Source organism: Tachyglossus aculeatus, chromosome 17 (genome assembly GCF_015852505.1).
Source record: "Tachyglossus aculeatus isolate mTacAcu1 chromosome 17, mTacAcu1.pri, whole genome shotgun sequence".
NCBI lineage: Eukaryota > Metazoa > Chordata > Mammalia > Monotremata > Tachyglossidae > Tachyglossus > Tachyglossus aculeatus.
Genome location: NC_052082.1, coordinates 50,939,106 through 50,958,271, shown reverse-complemented (window position 1 = coordinate 50,958,271; position 19,166 = coordinate 50,939,106). Strand labels below are relative to the sequence as shown.

General features: G+C 52.7%; 1 protein-coding gene across 2 annotated transcripts in view; it reads right to left on the bottom strand.

Annotated features, from left to right (window-relative positions):
- ADORA2B (adenosine A2b receptor) overlaps window positions 1-15,580 on the bottom strand; it is a 41,047-nt gene extending 25,467 nt beyond the window's left edge. For both annotated transcript variants that reach the window (XR_005454696.1, XM_038759904.1), the window contains exon 1: window positions 15,246-15,580. Coding sequence is in view for 1 of the 2 variants with exons in the window: in XM_038759904.1 (XP_038615832.1) it covers window positions 15,246-15,580 (335 nt within the window). In the remaining variant the exon portion in view is untranslated. The remainder of the gene's footprint in view (window positions 1-15,245) is intronic.
- Between the last annotated feature and the right edge of the window lie 3,586 nt (window positions 15,581-19,166).

The following is a 19,166-nucleotide window of genomic DNA, read 5'->3' as shown; positions in this document are numbered from 1 at the left end:
CATAGTAAGCGCTTAACAAATGCCATTATTATTATTATTATTATTATTATTATTATTATTATTATTATTATCCTGAGCCCCATGTGGGACAGGGACTGAACCTCAGAGTTGTACAGCATCGATCCCAGCAGAAAATACCATAAATATTATCATTGTTATTCTGTTCTACCCAGGAAAGTCATCCAAAAGGAAGCTTTCTGGCAGGGTAGCTGTTGAGCTGCATATGTGTAGCTTTTAGACTGTGAGCCCACTGTTGGGTAGGGACTGTCTCTATATGTTGCCAATTTGTACTTCCCAAGCGCTTAGTACAGTGCTCTGCACATAGTAAGCGCTCAATAAATACGATTGATGATGATATGTGTATGCACACCACAAACAAAAACATTTGCACACTCTCAACACCAAGCGGCAAAGACCTGGAATTAACCCTTTCCAGCCTTCCTAATCCATAGGCAGCAACTTCCCCGGGGCCATGGGGGCCTTAGCCCGTGGGGCCACCCACGGGCGGCTGCTCTTGGGTCAGACACCACAGCAGAGGTGGCAGGGCCAGGCCATCCCCAGAGGGAGCCCAGCAGAACCCCTAGGTGACTGCCCTCTGGGGTGGGCAGCTTCTCTGAGTGAGGCACAGGAAGTTCCCTGGGCCTGGCACCAGTGACCACCTGAAAAGAGGCGGTAGAGGAGTTGGAGGGATGGCTCTGGCAGCCCCCCACCCTTCCCCATCTCCTTATCCAACCCGCCTTCCAGCCCACCCCCTCCTCCCCTGGCTCACCATGGCAGGCTGGTGCCCCAGCCCAAAGCCAATCTCTGCCAAGCATTCAACAACTTTTACTGTGCCTCCACCGTGGGGAGAATACTGAACTGGGGGCTACGGGAATGACAAAGGCGAGAGAATGAGGCCAAGTCCCCGCCATCGGCCGGGAGGCCTGGGAGCCGGTTCCGGGGCTCCATGTGACCGGGTGTCCTGCAACGGGCAGCACCGGACCCGGATTTCTGGGCTCTGTCTCCACCACAGCCTTGCTTTCAATTCGGGTGGTGAGAGGAGTTGGCAACCAACTCCTCCTCATCCCCCTTAGAGGCAGCCTCTGCCATCGCCACAGTTGAACTAGCCCTTCTTCCTGAACTTTTCTGTAGTTTCTGATTTGGGCAGGGTTACGCGACCCTAGTTCCGTTGGAAATTCCAAGAACTAGCTCGGTCGGCCCCCGGCCCACGTCCTTCCCCTGGCCTGGAATGCTCTCCCTCCACACATCCGCCAAGCTAGCTCTCTTCCTCTCTTCAAAGCCCTACTTAGAGGTCACCTTCTCCAGGAGGCCTTCCCAGGCTGAGCCCCCTTTTTCCTCTCCTCCTCCCCACCCCCCCGCCCTACCTCCTTCCCCTCCCATCACCTGCATATATATTTTTACAGATTTATTACTCTATTGATTTTACTTGTACATATTTACTCTTCTATTTATTTTGTTAATGATGTGCACATAGCTTTAATTCTATTTGCTCTGACGGTTTTGACACCTGTCTACATGTTTTGTTTTGTTGTCTGTCTCCCCCTTCTAGGCTGTGAGGACACTGTTGCGTAGGGACCGTCTCTATATGTTGCCGACTTGTACTTCCCAAGCTCTTGGTACAGTGCTGTGCACACAGTAAGCGCTCAATAAATACGATTGGATGAATGAATGGCCAGTGCTACTGCCACTGTCACCCAGGTCATAGCAACCAGACCACTGGACCTCAGGCCCCTAGCCGGCTGGGGGGGGAGGAAGGGGAGCAGGGGTCCAACATCCCTCACCAGTGCTGTCAGCAGAATGCACGCCTCCCCTCACCACACCTCTCTCCCTCTCTGGGTCTCCCCATAATCTTCCCCTTCCCTCGCCTCCCATCTTCCCATCCTCCAAGCCTTTTCAGTGGCCCCTTGGGCCCCAGAATCTGGTCACTAAAATAGCACAGGCACTCAATCCATACCGTGGCCTTGGGCTTGCTTTAGGAACCTCTCCCATAACCGGGGTGCACCTGTTCTACACCCCTTCATCCCCCTGACTGCCCAGCATATGTGCTTGTTCTGGCACTCCCCTCCCCACCCCATCCCGTGCAGGGTTGAGACCCTCCCACCCACCCTCCAGCTTAAATCTCACCACAACCCTAGCTGGGAGAGTGACCCAGCGTGCTAACCGTAGGAATAAAGCACTTCTGCACTTCCTACTTTTCCTTACACTTTTGTTTGTGCCGTTTTACATATGTTTACATACATTTTACATCATCTCTCTCTTTCTGACTAATCTGTAAGTTCTCTGTGGGCAGTGATAATGTCTTTTCCTATTCCACTCTCCCAAGGGCTTACTTTAGCACTCTGCACACAGTAGGTATTCAAAAAGGACCGTCGATTGATACAGCTCTACTCACATCCCCCTCTAGACTGTTAGCTAGTTGTGGGCCGGGACTGTGTCTGTTTATCGTTGTTGTAGTGTATTTTCCCAAGCACTTAGTACAGTTCTTTACAAACAGCAAGTGCTCAATAAATATGATTCAGTGAATGAATCCTATTTCTCTCCCTACTGTGTCACCTAAGCAATTGAGTCCATACCCCTACGCATTTAGGTACTGAGCCCACTCTCCTCTCACACAGCTATTACATTTATGTCTTTATACCCTGTTGCTTCCTCCTACCAGTAATTTATTTTAGCATCTGCCTCCCCCTCTCGACTGTAACCAACTTGGGTCTACTAACCCTAGCGTATTGTACTATGCTGAGTACTTAGTATTAGAGTTAACGCTGTTAGAGAAGCAGCGTGGCTCAGTGGAGAAAGAGCCCGGGCTTTGGAGTCAGAGGCCATGGGTTCAAATCCTGGCTCCACCAATTGTCAGCTGTGTGACTTTGGGCAAGTCACTTCACTTCTCTGGGCCTCAGTTACCTCGTCTGTAAAATGGGGATTAAAACTGTGAGCCCCCAGTGGGACACCCTGATTACCTTGTAACCTCCCCAGCGCTTAGAACAGTGCTTTGCACATAGTAAGGGCTTAATAAATGCCATTATTATTATTATTAGAGTTCGAAGGTAGTGTTAATTGAGCACCTTTTTTAATCTAGTGCTCAATAAACACTTTCAATTGATTGTAATGGTGTTTGAGAGCCTGAGTGCAGAGTACAAAGTACTTGGGAAGTTGGCCAAAAGCACGGGACACAGTTTCCCCATCCCCCGACCTATCACTCACGCCGCCGTGGGATGGTCACGAGCCAGAGGGGCTTCCCACTTCTGAGCAGGGCCGCAAAAGAGGGTGGCCAGGAATCTGTCTCCCCGCACGGCAGCAGAGATGCCTGGCCCAGAACTGCGGCTTCTACTTCTGTACTTCTGTACTTTTAGACTGTGAGCCCACTGTTGGGTAGGGACTGTCTCTATATGTTGCCAACTTGTACTTCCCAAGCGCTTAATACAGTGCTCTGCACACAGTAAGCGCTCAATAAATACGATTGATGATGATGTATATGCCAGCTCTGGCCGGAACACAGACCGCTCTGCAGCTGGGCTGCTGACTATGGACGGCCTGGACTTCACAGCCCCAGAGGGGACCCAGGGGAGCCAAGAACGCCGGGCAGAGGACAGCAACAGCTGCAGAATAACTCAGCCAAGACCAGAGATTAGGGACGCTTCAGACATTTGCCCACCCCACTGTTCTGTACAGGCAGCATTAACGTAGTGACATCACAGGCACCATTTTATGGGCATTTTGTGGGAACCTTCAGAGTTTTCTGGGGGGGATCCTTGACCTCCCTGACTTGCCCTAAAAGCCACTGTGTTCTCATCCAGGTCTGGTTAGGCTAGGTGTGGCCTTTAATGGGTGGAGGGAGTCTGGGTGCTTTCTCACCTTCACAGCCGCCCTCTCCAACAGTGCTCCTTCAAGCCACTGCCCCGCCGAAGTCAGCCTTGGCTAGACCACAGGAGTTGGCAGGTTCAGCCAGGCCTGAAAGGGAAAGTAGTGAAGAGCCGCTCCTAATGGGCTGGGAATGTGCCTACCAACTCTGTTGGATTGTACTTTCCCAAGCGCTTAGTACAGTGCTCTGCACACAGTAAGTGCTCAATAAATGCCACTGCTTAGTTGATTGATAGAGGGGAATTGGTTCTACTGTACACTCAGTCAAGAGCTGAGGGAGAAAAGCCTGTATGGCTCCGCCCGGCCAGAATGAGGGAGAGGTGGTATCTGGGTCAGGTGGGCTCCCGACCACCACTTCAGGGAATGGAACGGAATTTCAAGTCTAGGCCCGGTTTCCCCCTCACTCAGCCCTCCGCAGAGCTGCCTGCCTCTGGAAGCCCAAGAGTAGCCAAACTCAGAAGGACCAGCCTCGCTGCAGCCAAGACAGGCTTCCAGATGCAGGATCGGGCACCAGCATCTCACCAGTCTCTGCAGTAGGAAGGCTACGTGGGGGACGCTCAGCCCCTGGGGAGATGCCAAAAGCTGGGGGCCTAGTCACTTGTTTGGTTTCCTTGACAGGGCGGTAGGTGGAAGCAGCCGGGCCAGCCAGGGGCTTGGAAAGCCCGCTCTCGGCCAGCAAAGGGACCCGGAGAGGGGGAGGGAGAGAGAGAGAGAGAGAGTGTGTGTGTTGGGGGGAGAGGGCTTCTAACCCATTAAGCCAGGGATCCAGACTCTCTCTTAGCATCCCCAGGGATTACACCATTTACAGCTGAGATCGAGCTCTGCTCCAAGCACGGGGCAGAAAGGCAGGAGGATGCAAATTTCTGCCCAGCTTTAGAAATGGCAGCCCCGGGCTGCCCGCTGCCCAGACTGCAGGTGGAGGAGCCCGGTCACCACCCCCCCCCCGGCACCGCGGGGTCTCTGTCTCCACGCCACCCATCGTACTGACAGCTCGCGGCCATTGATGCCACCATCTGCCTTGGTCCAAACGATGTCCGTTTTGGCCTGCCGCAGGGAACCTCGGTCAGTTCTCCTCTAACTCACCAAATTACACGCTTCGTCTCTGGCCGCTGGGCCGGGCCAGGCCCGCCCACTCCGGGCAGACGCTCACCCCGGGCTACGGCTCGGAAGCCGAGGCGGAGGAGCAGAGTGGCTCTGCCTTTGACCCCAGACGTCTGGGGCAAAACCAGTCAGCTACTCCCCGCCTGCCCCGAGCACACCAGGAAGCCATCGGGCATCATGGGGCTGGTTGTAGCAAACAGTGATAATGATGGTACTGAAGCACTATGTGCCAAACACTGTACTAAACACTAGGGGAGATACATTGCTTGTCCTACACGGGACTCACAGGCAAAGTAGGAGGGAGAACAGATACTTAATCCTCATTTGGCAGATGGGGAACTCGAGGCCCAGGGAAATCACACGATTCACCCAAGATCACACAGTGGTCACAAGATCACAAGTGTGTCTTAGATTGCAAGTCTCATGCAGGACAGGGACTGCACCCAACTTAATTAATTTGCCTCGATCCCAGCGCTTAGAACAGTGTTCGACACACATTAAACATTTAAATACCATTAGTAAAAGAAGGAGCTAAAGCTGGCATTAGAACCCCTGTCCTCCAACTCCCAGTCCTGTGCTTTTTCCTCTAGGTCAAACTGCTCCCCCATCACTGAGAGGGCCTGCAATTCGCTGATAGTGATCACTGCCTCCGGTTCCAGTGATCAGAGGAGAGTTTCCTGGAGTGGAAAGCCTGTCCTTTCCCTGCTGGGATACGTTATTTACCTGTCCTGACTGACCCACTCATTCTCCTAGCGCAAATACAGTTCAAACCTGGACGGCAGAGATTTCAGCCACCCAGGGTCTGGCGCTGGAAAAAGAAATTCACGTGGTTTTCTGCAATTGGGCCCTGAAGCACCTGCTAGATGGGGCCTGCTCTCAGGGATGATTTCATTCAGAAACAGAGTACACGGAAATAATGGACACTTTTATGACGCACACGCACACCCACCCATCCATCCATCCATCCATCCATCCATCCATCCATCCATCCATCCATCCCTTGGCTGTTGGCCCTGCAGCCTGCCCTGCCTGGCGGGGTGCCGCTCTCTGCGTTGGCTGGAATGGGGTTTTTGGCTAAGGGGCTGCTGCTGCCGCCACCACCAAAGAGCCTCCAGGCTCCAGGAAGGCTGGTTCCCGCCGCGCAGGGAGGGGAGCTCTGCTTCCCACCAGTACCACCCTCGGCAAGCCCCGCTGTTCGTGCACCAGGCGGGAGAACACAAAACTCATCTGTACCCTCGTTCCTCCCCCAGATCAGGTGTTCTTCCCATCATCTCTCCCCCTTTTAGACTATGAGCCCACTGTTGGGTAGGGACTGTCTCTATATGTTGCCAACTTGTACTTCCCAAGCGCTTAGTACAGTGCTCTGCACACAGTAAGCGCTCAATAAATACGATTGATGATGATGATGATCTCCAGTGGCTACCAATCAATCTGCGCATCAGGCAGAAACTCCTCACCCTGGGCTTCAAGGCTGTCCATCACCTCGCCCCCTCCTACCTCACCTCCCTTCTCTCCTTCTCCAGCCCAGCCCGCACCCTCCGCTCCTCCGGCGCTACTCTCCTCACCGTACCTCGCTCTCGCCCATCCCGCCATCGACCCCCGGCCCACGTCATCCCCCGGGCCTGGAATGCCCTCCCTCTGCCCATCCGCCAAGCTAGCTCTCTTCCTCCCTTCAAGGCCCTGCTGAGAGCTCACCTCCTCCAGGAGGCCTTCCCAGACTGAGCCCCTTCCTTCCTCTCCCCCTCGTCCCCCTCTCCATCCCCCCCATCTTACCTCCTTCCCTTCCCCACAGCACCTGTATATATGTTTGTACATATTTATTACTCTATTTATTTTATTTGTACATATCTATTCTATTTATTTTATTTTGTTAGTATGTTTGGTTTCTGTTCTCTGTCTCCCCCTTTTAGACTGTGAGCCCACTGTTAGGTAGGGACTGTCTCTATATGTTGCAAACTTGTACTTCCCAAGCGCTTAGTACAGTGCTCTGCACACAGTAAGCGCTCAATAAATACGATTGATGATGATGATGATGATCAGAAAGGAGGGAAGACTGCGGCTGGAAGTAGTTCTTGGAGCCTCTGTCCAGAGTCCACAAACGTATGGTTGTACTTCACACATCCCATTTTATTGCTTCAACCTCCCAGTTAGAGCCTTAGAAACTGCCACGGCGTCTTAAAGCTTGAGCAAGGGGAACTTAAGATGGCATGGCCTCCTTGCCTATCCCCCCACCTCTGCAGTTTTCATGCATAGCAGAAGTCCTACAGGGGCCAGCTGTAGGCTTAATCAATCAATCAATCGTATTTATTGAGCACTTACTGTGTGCAGAGCACTGTACTAAGCGCTTGGGAAGTACAAGTTGGCAACATATAGAGACAGTCCCTACCCAACAGCGGGCTCACAGTCTAAAACTGATCATCCGTTACTCTCCTTGTGGTGGGCTCAGCCCAGGGAAAGGCTGGCCCGGACCCGTGCTCCACCCACCCTGCCCATTTGGGAAGCAACTTGGCCTAGTGGATACAGCAGCGTCCAGGGAGTCAGAAGGTCCTGGGTTCTAATTCCGGCTCCACCACGAGTTGGCTCTGTGACTTTAGGCATGTCACCTCACTTCTCTGTGCCTCAGTAAGATGGGGATGAAGACTGTGATCCCCATGTGGGACCGGGACTGTCCAATCTAATTTGCCTGTATCCACCTCTGTGCTTATACAGTGCCTGGCACACTGTAAGCACTTAACAAATACCACGATTATCATTATTATTTGGCTCTGGTTCGGCTGGAGGCTTGGCAGACCGCTCGGCAGGGCAGGGAGCGAGTGCACCGCTTGGGATGTTTAAGGCACCGCTTGGGATGTTTACCGAGAAGCTAGGATGCTTAAGACCCTTATCAAGAAGCCTAGAGGAACTGCAATAAATCGTGCTAAATGTCATGACAGAGGGGAAAAGAGAAAACGATTTGTCCCACTACCACAGAAGTGTCTAAGAGGGGAAAAGAGAAGATGATTTGTCCCACTACCACAGAAGTGTCTGTGGTCCTCGCTAACGCTGATGAGAAGACACTATAATAACTGGAAAACAAACAGGAAAACAAAACAAGAAGGCAGAGAAAACACCGGGGTGTGCTTGGCCAGGTGGTAGACAATGGGGAAGTCTCAGGCTCGGTCCTGTTGCCAGCCCATCCGATCAGCAGGAGTGGCTGCCGGGCAGGGATACAGGGCCCCATCGCAGGGTGACCTCTGAGCGAGAGTGGCAGCCCCACGGGGGCAGGACCACATCCTCCCCTGGCCCGGCCCATGCCATCGCCTCCGTGGAGAGCCGCCCCTGAAGCCAGAGATCACACCTCCTGCCAGCAGACTGCAGCTGCCTCGCCCAGACCACAACAGGGCTTAATGATAGTAGTAATAATAATAATAATAATAGTATTCATTAAGTGTTTACAATGTGCCAAGCACTAGTCTAAGCACTGGGATAGATACAAGGTAATCAGGCTGGACACAGTCTCTGTCCCACATTGGGCTCATAGTCTTAATCCCCATTTTACAGATGATTAACCGAGGCACAGAGAGGTGAAGTGACTTGTCCAAGGTCACACAGCAGACAGGTGGAAGACCCAGAATTAGAACCCAGATCCTTCTGACTCAAAAATCTCCAGTGGCTACCAATCACCCTACATATCAGGCAGAAACTCCTCACCCTGGGCTTCAAGGCTGTCCATCACCTCGCCCCCTCCTACCTCACCTCCCTTCTCTCCTTCTCCAGCCCAGCCCGCACCCTCCGCTCCTCTGCCGCTAATCTCCTCACCGTTAGGCCTCGTTCTCGCCTGTCCCGCCATCGACCCCCGGCCCACGTCACCCCCCTGGCCAGGAATGCCCTCCCTCCGCACATCCGCCAAGCTAGCTCTCTTCCTCCCTTCAAGGCCTTACTGAGAGCTCACCTCCTCCAGGAAGCCTTCCCAGACTGAGCCCCTTCCTTCCTCTCCCCCTCATCCCCCCGCCTTACCTCCTTCCCTTCCACACAGCACCTGTATATATGTATATATGTTTGTACATATTTATTACTCTATTTATTTATTTATTTTACTTGTACATAACTATGCTATTTATTTTATTTTGTCAATATGTTTGGTTTTGTTCTCTGTCTCCCCCTTCTAGACTGTGAGCCCACTGTTGGGTAGGGACTGCCTCTATATGTTGCCAACTTGTACTTCCCAAGCTCTTAGTACAGTGCTCTGCACACAGTAAGCGCTCAATAAATACGATTGATTGATTGATTGACTGTGAGCCCACTGTTGGGTAGGGACTGTCTCTATATGTTGCCAACTTGTACTTCCCAAGCGCTTAGTACAGTGCTCTGCACACAGTAAGTGCTCAATAAATAGGATTGACTCCCAGGCCCACGTTTTATCCACTACACCATGCTGCTCTTCCCCCCTGTTCCCAGAGCCCAAGCTGGGGTCAATTAATCAATCAATCGTATTTATTGAGCGCTTACTGTGTGCAGAGCACTGGACTAAGCGCTTGGGAAGTACAAGTTGGCAACATATAGAGACAGTCCCTACCCAACAGTGGGCTCACAGTCTAAAAGGGGGAGACAGAGAACAAAACCAAACATACTAACAAAATAAAATAAATAGAATAGATATGTACAAGTACAATAGAGTAATAAATATGTACAAACATATATACGGGTCCCATCTCACCCCCCAGCCCACCCAGAGAGGACAGTGGGTGGTTCTGTGGGGGGTTGGGTGGGGCATCATCATCAATCGTATTTATTGAGCGCTTACTGTGTGCAGAGCACTGTACTAAGCGCTTGGGAAGTACAAGTTGGCAACATAGAGAGACAGTCCCTACCCAACAGTGGGCTCACAGAGGTCGGAGCTGCTCTGGCTCCTTTCAACCCGGGGTGGGGTAGGGGGAGCGTGTCTACTCAACCGCTGTTGGCCTTGTGCAGGCGGGGAAACTGATCCCGGCTCAGCTGCCTGCCTCTGGGACGGAGGCCCCGGCCACTGCTGCGGGGCTGGAAGTGGCAGTGGTAGCCACAGCAACAGTGGCACAGACCATCTTCTCTTCTTCTTTTCTCTCGTCTCCTGCCCATCCTCTCTTCTTCTTTTCTCTCGTCTCCTGCCCATCCTCTCTTCTTCTTTTCTCTCGTCTCCTGCCCCAACTCTTCCCTCCTTGCCTCTCTCCCCAAAAGACTCCCAAAGCCTCAATTCAGGCCCAAGTAGACATTGGTCAGGGAAGACCCACAAGCTTGTTTGGGATTGCGAGGTCAGAGCCAGGTGTGGGGTGCCTGGCCCAACGAGCACACGTAACCCATGGGCTTGACCCCCTCCCTTTCACTCCCCCTTCCATTCCAATGACCAATCTCCCCCCACATCCCTATTGACCCCAAATCCTCCCTAAACGGAAATAAATTCTGCCTAATGGAACACCACCACATGGCCTTTCACTGTTTTTTTTTAACGGAATTTGTTAAGCACTTACTATACGCCAGGCACTGTACTAAGCCATACTAATCAAGTTGGACACAGTCCATGTCCAACATGGGGCGCATAGTCATAATCCCAATTTTATAGATGAGAAAACTGAAGCACAGAAAAGTGAAGTGACTCGCCCATGGTCACACAGCAAAGTGGAGGAGCCGGAATTAGAGCACAAGACCTTCAGACTCCCAAGCCCGTGCGCTATGCACTACACCATGCTGCTTATCATAGACTGCAATGAGTTAGAATGCATTATTATTATTATGCATGATAATAATAGGATGTATACACTGTGTGTCAAGCCCTGGGATATATACAAAATAATCAGATCCTTTACCAAAAAGCCCACCAGGACACATTTGATTACACAATGATTACAAAGAATGAATTCCCTTTTCCCAAACACCATTTTCTTCCAAAAATAGCAGCAAACTGGCTTCAAGTTCATAATAATAATAATAATGGTATTTGTTAAGTGCTGAAAATGTGCCAAGTACTGCCCTCAGCAAAAGCTAGCTCATCCCTGCCCACTTAAATGTAAAAACACAGCCCTGGCTCAAAGAAAAGGGATGGAAATATTTTAGTTAACAACGGGCAGAAAATTTCCCCTTCTGCCTACTGCTTTTGAGATTCAGCATTCAGGTGCCAACCAAGTTCTAAGATTCGCTACGACTTTTTTCCACCTGGGCTCATTAAGGCAGCAACTGATTTCAAATCCACATCAGCAGGGCCACTCCCCAGTGGTGCAAGATTAAACCTTAATTTCCCAACCACTAAAAACAAGTCTCACCACTCCTCAATGGTGAATGGGGAGACGGTGAATTCTTAACCATTTTCATAAATGCTAGAGAGTGGGTTCCCTTCTCTTAGAAGCCGTACACCAGCCCTAAGCTTTCAATACTGTCCTTTGGCCATTATAAATATTAAGATTTCATTTCCTCTCCACATTTCCACTAGAATAATGTTATCACCTCATGGAACAGAATAACCCCACAACTCTAAAAAAGAAAATAAAGGTGTCCCGGAGACAACATCAGTCTAGTTCTGGCCATTTGGGTCATATTTGACTCAGGAACGACAAGCCGGCTACTTTTGGGCCAGTGGAGGGTCCATCGGTGCCTGACTGCGGGGAGGGGAAACGGCCGCAGACAGCAGAGTGGAAGCCGGAGGCCCTGGGTTCTAATCCGACTCCACCACTTGGCTGCCGTGACTGGGGCGAGCCATTTCACTTCTCTGTGCCTTAGTTCCCCTCTCTGAAAAAAGGAGATTAAGTATCTTTTCTCCCTCTCCATCAGACTGCCCCCTCGACTCCCAAGCGGGACAGAGATTGGGTCCAACTTGATTATGTGGTACCTACCCCAGTGCTTGGCACATGGTAATCAATCAATCATGTTTATTGAGCGCTTACTGTGTGCAGAGCACTGTACTAAGCGCTTGGGAAGTCCAAGTTGGCAACATATAGAGACAGTCCCTACCCAACAGTGGGCTCACAGTCTAAAAGGGGGAGCACTTAAATACCCAAATCAGGATGATGCCTGGGAGAACAATGGGGTGGCTGGCTCCTGATCCACCCGGGGCAGCCCCGAGGGAGGGGAGGGCTACAGAATCAGGCCTGGGTTGGGGAGGGGGTTTATTTATTGGGGGGTGGGCAGGCAGACCACGTTCACAGCCCTGGCCCAGCCCCGGCCTTTGGCTCCATGAGCCCCTCTGAGGGACTTCTCTGTTTCCCGTTTAAACCGGAGTCAGGGGCGGTGAGAAACCGGTCAGATTAGGGCCAGTAAGGCTCCCAGGCCATCCACCTCACCTCCGGCATGGTCCGTTTATGGGAAAATCGCTACCCAAACACACGCCTCCTTTTAAACTCCGGAGTTTCCTCTGAAGCGCCTCACCTTAAGCCTTGAAATCTAACGCCTGTCTGGCTGCTTTATCTGGAGGTGTACTTTGGAGGTAAATCCTGAGAAGTCGCAGGTGATCACAGGTCACCTGGGCATTCCTGGGGTCGCTTATTCGGTCAGGTGAGGGGGCAGCTGACTTGACACAGCACTGTCCCTCCCGTGTTTGTGTGTGTGTTTGTTCCCTCAGCTTGGGCAGACCCCTCCTGCCCTGTCCACGCTCACCCGCAAACCTGGGCTGCCCAGAGCCGGCCATCTGTGTCTGAAGAAGGCGGATGGGCAAGGTTTCCGAATAAAGCAAGGTGGAAAACGGAGGGAATTATCTGGCTAATCCAGGCAGATGGCTCAGGTCCTTCGGACAGGCGAGGGATCAGCCCCAGGACCGCGGTAGCCTTCATCGCTTCACGTCACTAATGAGCTGGACCCCGTTCGGCCGGGGGATTTGGGTGTGCTTGTGTGGCAGGCCTCAACGGGAAGTTGTGGCGTTTTCCCTCAGTGTGTTTGTTGTGTGTGTGCAAGGCGTGCGTTGGAGAGGAGGCAGAGGAGAAGAGAACTAAAGACTCGGCCTGGCTTAGTGGCAAGAACCCGGGCTTGGGAGTCAGAGGACGTGGGTTTTAATCCCGCCTCCGCCACTTGCCTGCTGTGTGACCTCGGGCAAGCCACTTAACATCTCTGTGCCTCAGGGACCTCATCTGTAAAATGGGGATGAAGACTGTGAGCCCCTTCGTGGGACAACCTGCTTTCCTCGTATCTGCCTCCCAGCATTTAGGGCAGTGCTTGGTACGCAGAAAATGCTTAATAATAATGATGGTGTTTGTTAAGCGCTTACTATGTGCCAAGCACTGTTCTAAGTGTTGTTCCAGGCTTAACCCAGTACCATCATTATTATTAAGACCTTGGATTTGCCTGGGGTCGGGTGAGTGCTGGGGCTGGGAGAGGGAAGGGGTGTCCCACCCCCCATACAAAGCAGCGTGGCTCAGTGGAAAGACCGTGGGCTTGGGAGTCAGAGGTCATGGGTTCGAATCCCAGCTCCGCCACTTGTCAGCTGTGTGACCTTGGGCAAGTCACTTAATCAATCAATCAATCAATCGTATTTATTGAGGTCTTACTGTGTGCAGGGCACTATATTTAACTTCTCTGGGCCACAGTGACCTCATCTGTAAAATGGGGATTAAGATTGTGAACCCCCCGTGGGACAACCTGATCACCTTGTAACCTCCCCTGCGTTTGGTACAGTGATTTGCACATAGTAGGCGCTTAATAAATGCCATTATTATTATTATTAATAAAATGGGGCTGAAGACTGTGAGCCCCACGTGGGCCAACCTGATCGCCTTGCATCCCCCCAGCGCTTAGAATGGTGCTTTGCACATAGTAAGTGCTTGATAAATGCATTATTATCATTATTAAAACGGGGCTGAAGTATGTGAGCCCCACGTGGGCCAACCTGATCACCCTGTATCCCCCAGCGCTTAGAATGGTGCTTTGCACATAGTAAGTGCTTAATAAATGCCATTATTATTATCATTATTAAAACGGGGCTGAAGTCTGTGAGCCCCACGTGGGCCAACCTGATCACCTTGCATCCCCCCAGCGCTTAGAACGGTGCTTCGCACATAGTAAGCGCTTAATAAATGCCATTATCATTAATAAAACGGGGATGAAGACTGTGAGCCCCAAGCGTGGGCCAACCTGATCACCTTGCATCCCCCCAGCGCTTAGAACGGTGCTTCGCACATAGTAAGCGCTTAATAAATGCCATTGTTATTATCACTATTAAAACGGGGATGAAGACTGTGAACCCCACGCGTGGGCCAACCTGATCACCTTGCATCCCCCCAGCACTTAGAACGGTGCTTTGCACATAGTAAGCGCTTAATAAATGCCATTATTATTAATAAAACGGGGATGAAGACTGTGAACCCCACGCGTGGGCCAACCTGATCACCTTGCTTCCCCCCAGCGCTTAGAACGGTGCTTCGCACATAGTAAGTGCTTAATAAATGCCATTATTATCATCATTATTAAAACGGGGATGAAGACTGTGGGCCAACCTGATCACCTTGCATCCCCCCAGCGCTTAGAACAGTGCTTCGCACATAGTAAGCGCTTAATAAATGCCATTATTATTAATAAAACGGGGATGAAGACTGTGAATCCCACTCGTGGGCCAACCTGATCACCTTGTATCCCCCCAGCGCTTAGAACAGTGCTTTGCACATAGTAAGCGCTTAATAAATGCCATTATTATTAATAAAACGGGGACGAAGACTGTGAGCCCCACGTGGGCCAACCTGATCACCTTGCATCCCCCCAGCGCTCAGAACAGTGCTTTGCACATAGTAAGCGCTTAATAAATGCCATTATTATTATTAAAACGGGGCTGAAGACTGTGAGCCCCACGCGTGGGCCAACCTGATCGCCTTGCATCCCCCCAGCCCTCAGAACGGTGCTTCGCACATAGTAAGCGCTTAATAAATGCCATTATTATTATTAAAACGGGGCTGAAGACTGTGAACCCCACGCGTGGGCCAACCTGATCACCTTGCATCCCCCCAGCGCTCAGAACAGTGCTTTGCACATAGTAAGCGCTTAATAAATGCCATTATTATTATTAAAACGGGGACGAAGACTGTGAGCCCCACGTGGGCCAACCTGATCACCTTGCATCCCCCCGGCGCTCAGAACGGTCCTTCGCACATAGTAAGTGCTTAATAAATGTCATTATTTTTAATAAAACGGGGATGAAGACTGTGAACCCCACGCGTGGGCCAACCAGATCACCTTGCATCCCCCCGGCGCTCAGGACGGTGCTTCGCACATAGTAAGCGCTGGACAAATTCCATCATCATCATCATTATTATAATTTTTATAAGTAGCCCGAGGGCAGCGGTATCCGTCGGCCGTCTCACCTGAGCGGGAACCTGATGGCCAGGTACCTGTCGACGGCCACGGCCAGCATGCTGAAGATGGAGCTCTGGGTGAGCACCAGCACGAAGCAGGCGAGGAAGAGGCAGCTGCGGAAGTCGGTGCGGAGGCCGACGCTGATGACCACGGCGAAGGGGATGGCCAGCAGCCCCACGGCGATGTCGGCCACCGCCAGGGACACGAGGAAGTAGTTGGTGGCGTTCTTCAGCGTGCTGTTGGTGGCCACGGCCCAGCACACCAGCACGTTGCCGGCGATGGACAGGGCGGCGATCAGCAGCTCCAGCCCCATGTACAGCCAGTCCACCAAGTCCGGCGGCATGGCCCGGGGGGGGGCTCGGGGGTCCCGGGGGTCCAGGGGGGTCAGTGCCACCCCGGGGGGCCCCCCGGGGCCATGACTCCCAAATTCCCTCTCCGGTGGAGGAGGATGCCCCCGCCCCTGGGTGCGGTGCAATCAATCAATCGTGCTTATTGTGTGCAGAGCACTGCACTGAGCGCTTGGGAAGTCCAAGTCGGCCACCCCTTAGAGACGGTCCCTACGCAACGGCGAGCGGCCGCCCACTGAGCTCCTCAACCGGGGCGGTCGGCGTCGTCCGGAGCGGAATCCGGCGGGCGCACGGACCCAGCGCGCGGGAGCCGAGCCCCGGGGGCGGGGACCCCGGGGCCGCGGGGGGCGCCCATTGGGCGAGCCCCGACCCCCGCCAGCCCGCCCGCCCCCGAAGCCCCGCCCCTTTACCGTAATGGCTCGATGAAACGGGCGGCCGGCAGGGCGCGGGTGGAGCGGCTCCGTCTGCTGTCCCGGCGCTGAACCTCGGGCCCCGCCGCCCAGCTCCACGTGGGGAGGGCGGGGGAGGGGGGTGAGATTGGGGGTGGGGGAAGGATGGGGGGATAAGGGCGGGGTGATGGATAGTGGGATGGGGGGAGAGAATGGGGGCATGGGGAGAGAATGGGGGATAGTGAGATTGAGGGGAGCGGGGAGATGAGTTGGGGGCGGGGGGAGGATGGGGAGAGAATGAGGTGATGGGGGACAGGATGGGGGAAAGAATGGGGGAGGGGGAGAGAATGGGGGGATGGGGGAGAGGATGAGGGGATGGGGGAGAGGATGAGGGGATGGGGGAGAGGATGAGGGGATGGGAGAGGGTGGGTGATGGGAGAGGCTGGGGGGAGGATGGGATGATGGGGGAAGGTGGGGGAGAGGATGGGGTGATGGGAGAGGGTGGGGGAGAGGATGGGGTGATGGGGGAGGATGGAGGAGAGGATGGGGTGATGGGGGAGGGTGGGGGAGAGGATGGGGGGATGGGGGAGGGTGGGGGAGAGGGTGGGGGGATGGGGGAGGGTGGGGGAGAGGATGGGGGGATGGGGGAGGGTGGGGGAGAGGGTGGGGGGATGGGGGAGGGTGGGGGAGAGGATGGGGGGATGGGAGAGGATGGGGGAGAGGATGGGGGGATGGGAGAGGATGGGGTGATGGAAGAGGATGGGGTGATGGGAGAGGATGGGGTGGGGGAGAGGATGGGGGGATGAGGAGGGTGGGGGAGAGAATCGGGATATGGGGAGGATGGGTGGGTAGTGGAGAGGTGACTTTTTAAATTCAGTGCGTCCAACATCCAGGCAAGAAGGTGAATGGCAGTGGCAGCGGGCCAGCCGACAAGCGCTCCGGGCAAAAGAGCGGAGGCGGCGGCGGCGGCGGCGGCGGAGCAGCCCGTGGACAGAAGGGAAAGGCCGGGCCAGGCCGGGCCGGGGGAGGGCTGGGAGCGGGCCCCCGCGCGGACCAGCTCCCCCATCCCGCCCCGCCTCTCCTCTCCCCTCCTCTCTCCTCTCCCTTGGAATGCGGCCCCAGCAGGCTTTCCTGGAAAGGAACGCCCCGGTTCCCGAGAAGGAGGAGCGGGAGCCCAGGTGGAAGCTCCAAAGGGGTCGGGAGGAGGGAGGAAGAGCCCGAAACCACTCACCCCTCCCACCCTCCTTCCCTTCCTACATACTAAGCGCTTGGGAGAGTACCATAAAACGATAACCCTCATGGGCTCAGTTCTGGGTCCCCTTCTGTTCTCCATTTACACCCACTCCCTTGGAGAACTAATTCACTCCCATGGCGTCAACTACCGCCTTTACACAGATAGATAGACTGTAAGTTCAATGTGGCCATAAAACGATAACCCTCATGGGCTCAGTTCTGGGTCCCCTTCTAGTCTCCATTTACACCCACTCCCTTGGAGAACTAATTCACTCCCGTGGCATCAACTACCTCCTTTACACAGATAGATAGGCTGTAAGCTCATTGTGGGCAGGGAATGTATCTACCAACTCTCCTGTATTATACTCTCCCAAGTGCTCTTCTCCCATACTGAGAAGCAATATGGCCTACGGGCCTGTGAGTCAGAGGACTTGAGTTCTAATCCCGATTCTGCCATTTGTTTGCAAGTCACTTAATTTATTGGTGCCTCAGCTTCCTCCTCTGTAAGAAATGTACCTGTTGTCTTTCCTTCTTAGAATGTGAGTCCCGTGGGGGACAGGGACTGTATCTGACCTGAATAACTAGTATCTACTTCAGCACTTAGAAGAGTGCTTGACACATAAGTGCTTAACAAACACCCTAATGAGCATGTAGTGTAGTGCTATGCACACTGTAGGCACTCAAATACCTTTGATAATGATGACGATGATGACTGTGATTCCCAAATTTACTTCTCTAAACTTAACCTCCCTCCTTCCTCCTTCTCTACTTGGATTCTCCCCAACACCTCAAACTAAACAAGTCCAAAACAGAGCTCATCTTCCCATCCAAACCCCATCCTCTCTCTTTTTTCCCCATCGCAGAAGACAACACCACTATCCTCCCTGTCTCCCAAGCTTACCACTTGGCATCATCCTCAACTCATCTCTCTCATTCAACTCACATAGTCAACCTGTCACCAAATCCTGTTGGTTCTACCTTCACAACATACTAAAATCCATCCTTTCCTCTCCATACGAATTGCTACTACGCTGATCCAACCACTTCTCACTGACCTCCCTGCCTCCTGTCTTTCCCTACTCCGGTCCATATTTCATACTTCACTCTGTTGCCTGGATTATTTTTCTAAAAAAATGTTCATTCCACGACTCCCCACTCCATAAGAATCTCCAGTCATTGCCACCTCGGTGTGAAACAGAAACTCATTACCATCATCTTTCTATCAGTTCATCTCCTCCTACCTACTCAATGATTTCCTACCTCAGCCCAGCCCACACATTTCACTCCTCTAGCATCGGCTTACTTTTTTTGTTTCCATCCCATGTCTCACTTCTACCCCTTTACCACATCCTCTCTCTGAACTGGAAATCCCCCCACCCCCATCAACAACAGATCAAAGCCTTATTAAAATCACACCTCCTCCAAGAGGCCTTCCCAGGTAAGCCCTCTTTTCCCCTACTCGCTCTCCCTTCTGCGTCAACTACAGTCTTAGATCTGTGCCCTTTAAAGCCCTTGATAGTCACCCCACTTTCAGCCCCATAGGACTTACGTATATATCCATAATTTATTTATTTATACTGATGTCTGTCTCCCCCTCTAGACTGTAAGCTCTTTGTGGGCAGGGAATGGGTCTGCCAATCCTATTATATTGTACTCTCCCAAGCGCTCAGTACAGTGCTCTGCATACAGTAAGTACTCATTAAATACCATTGATTGATTGATTGAGAAAGAAATCGTTTCTTGGTCCAACCTAGTAAATTGGTTAGTGTTTGGAGGAGTGGTACCTCAATGCGGCTGGCCAGCTGATCACCTGCCAGGGCCTTGTTGCTGGAAATCTTGCCGTCCCCGCTGATGTGCAGTTTCTCAGCTAAAATCCTATCCACACGTGCAGGTGTGGCTATCAGGACCGATGCACAGCTCAGCTCGTGTGCACCTGCTCGGATATGTTTGCCTCTTCCAG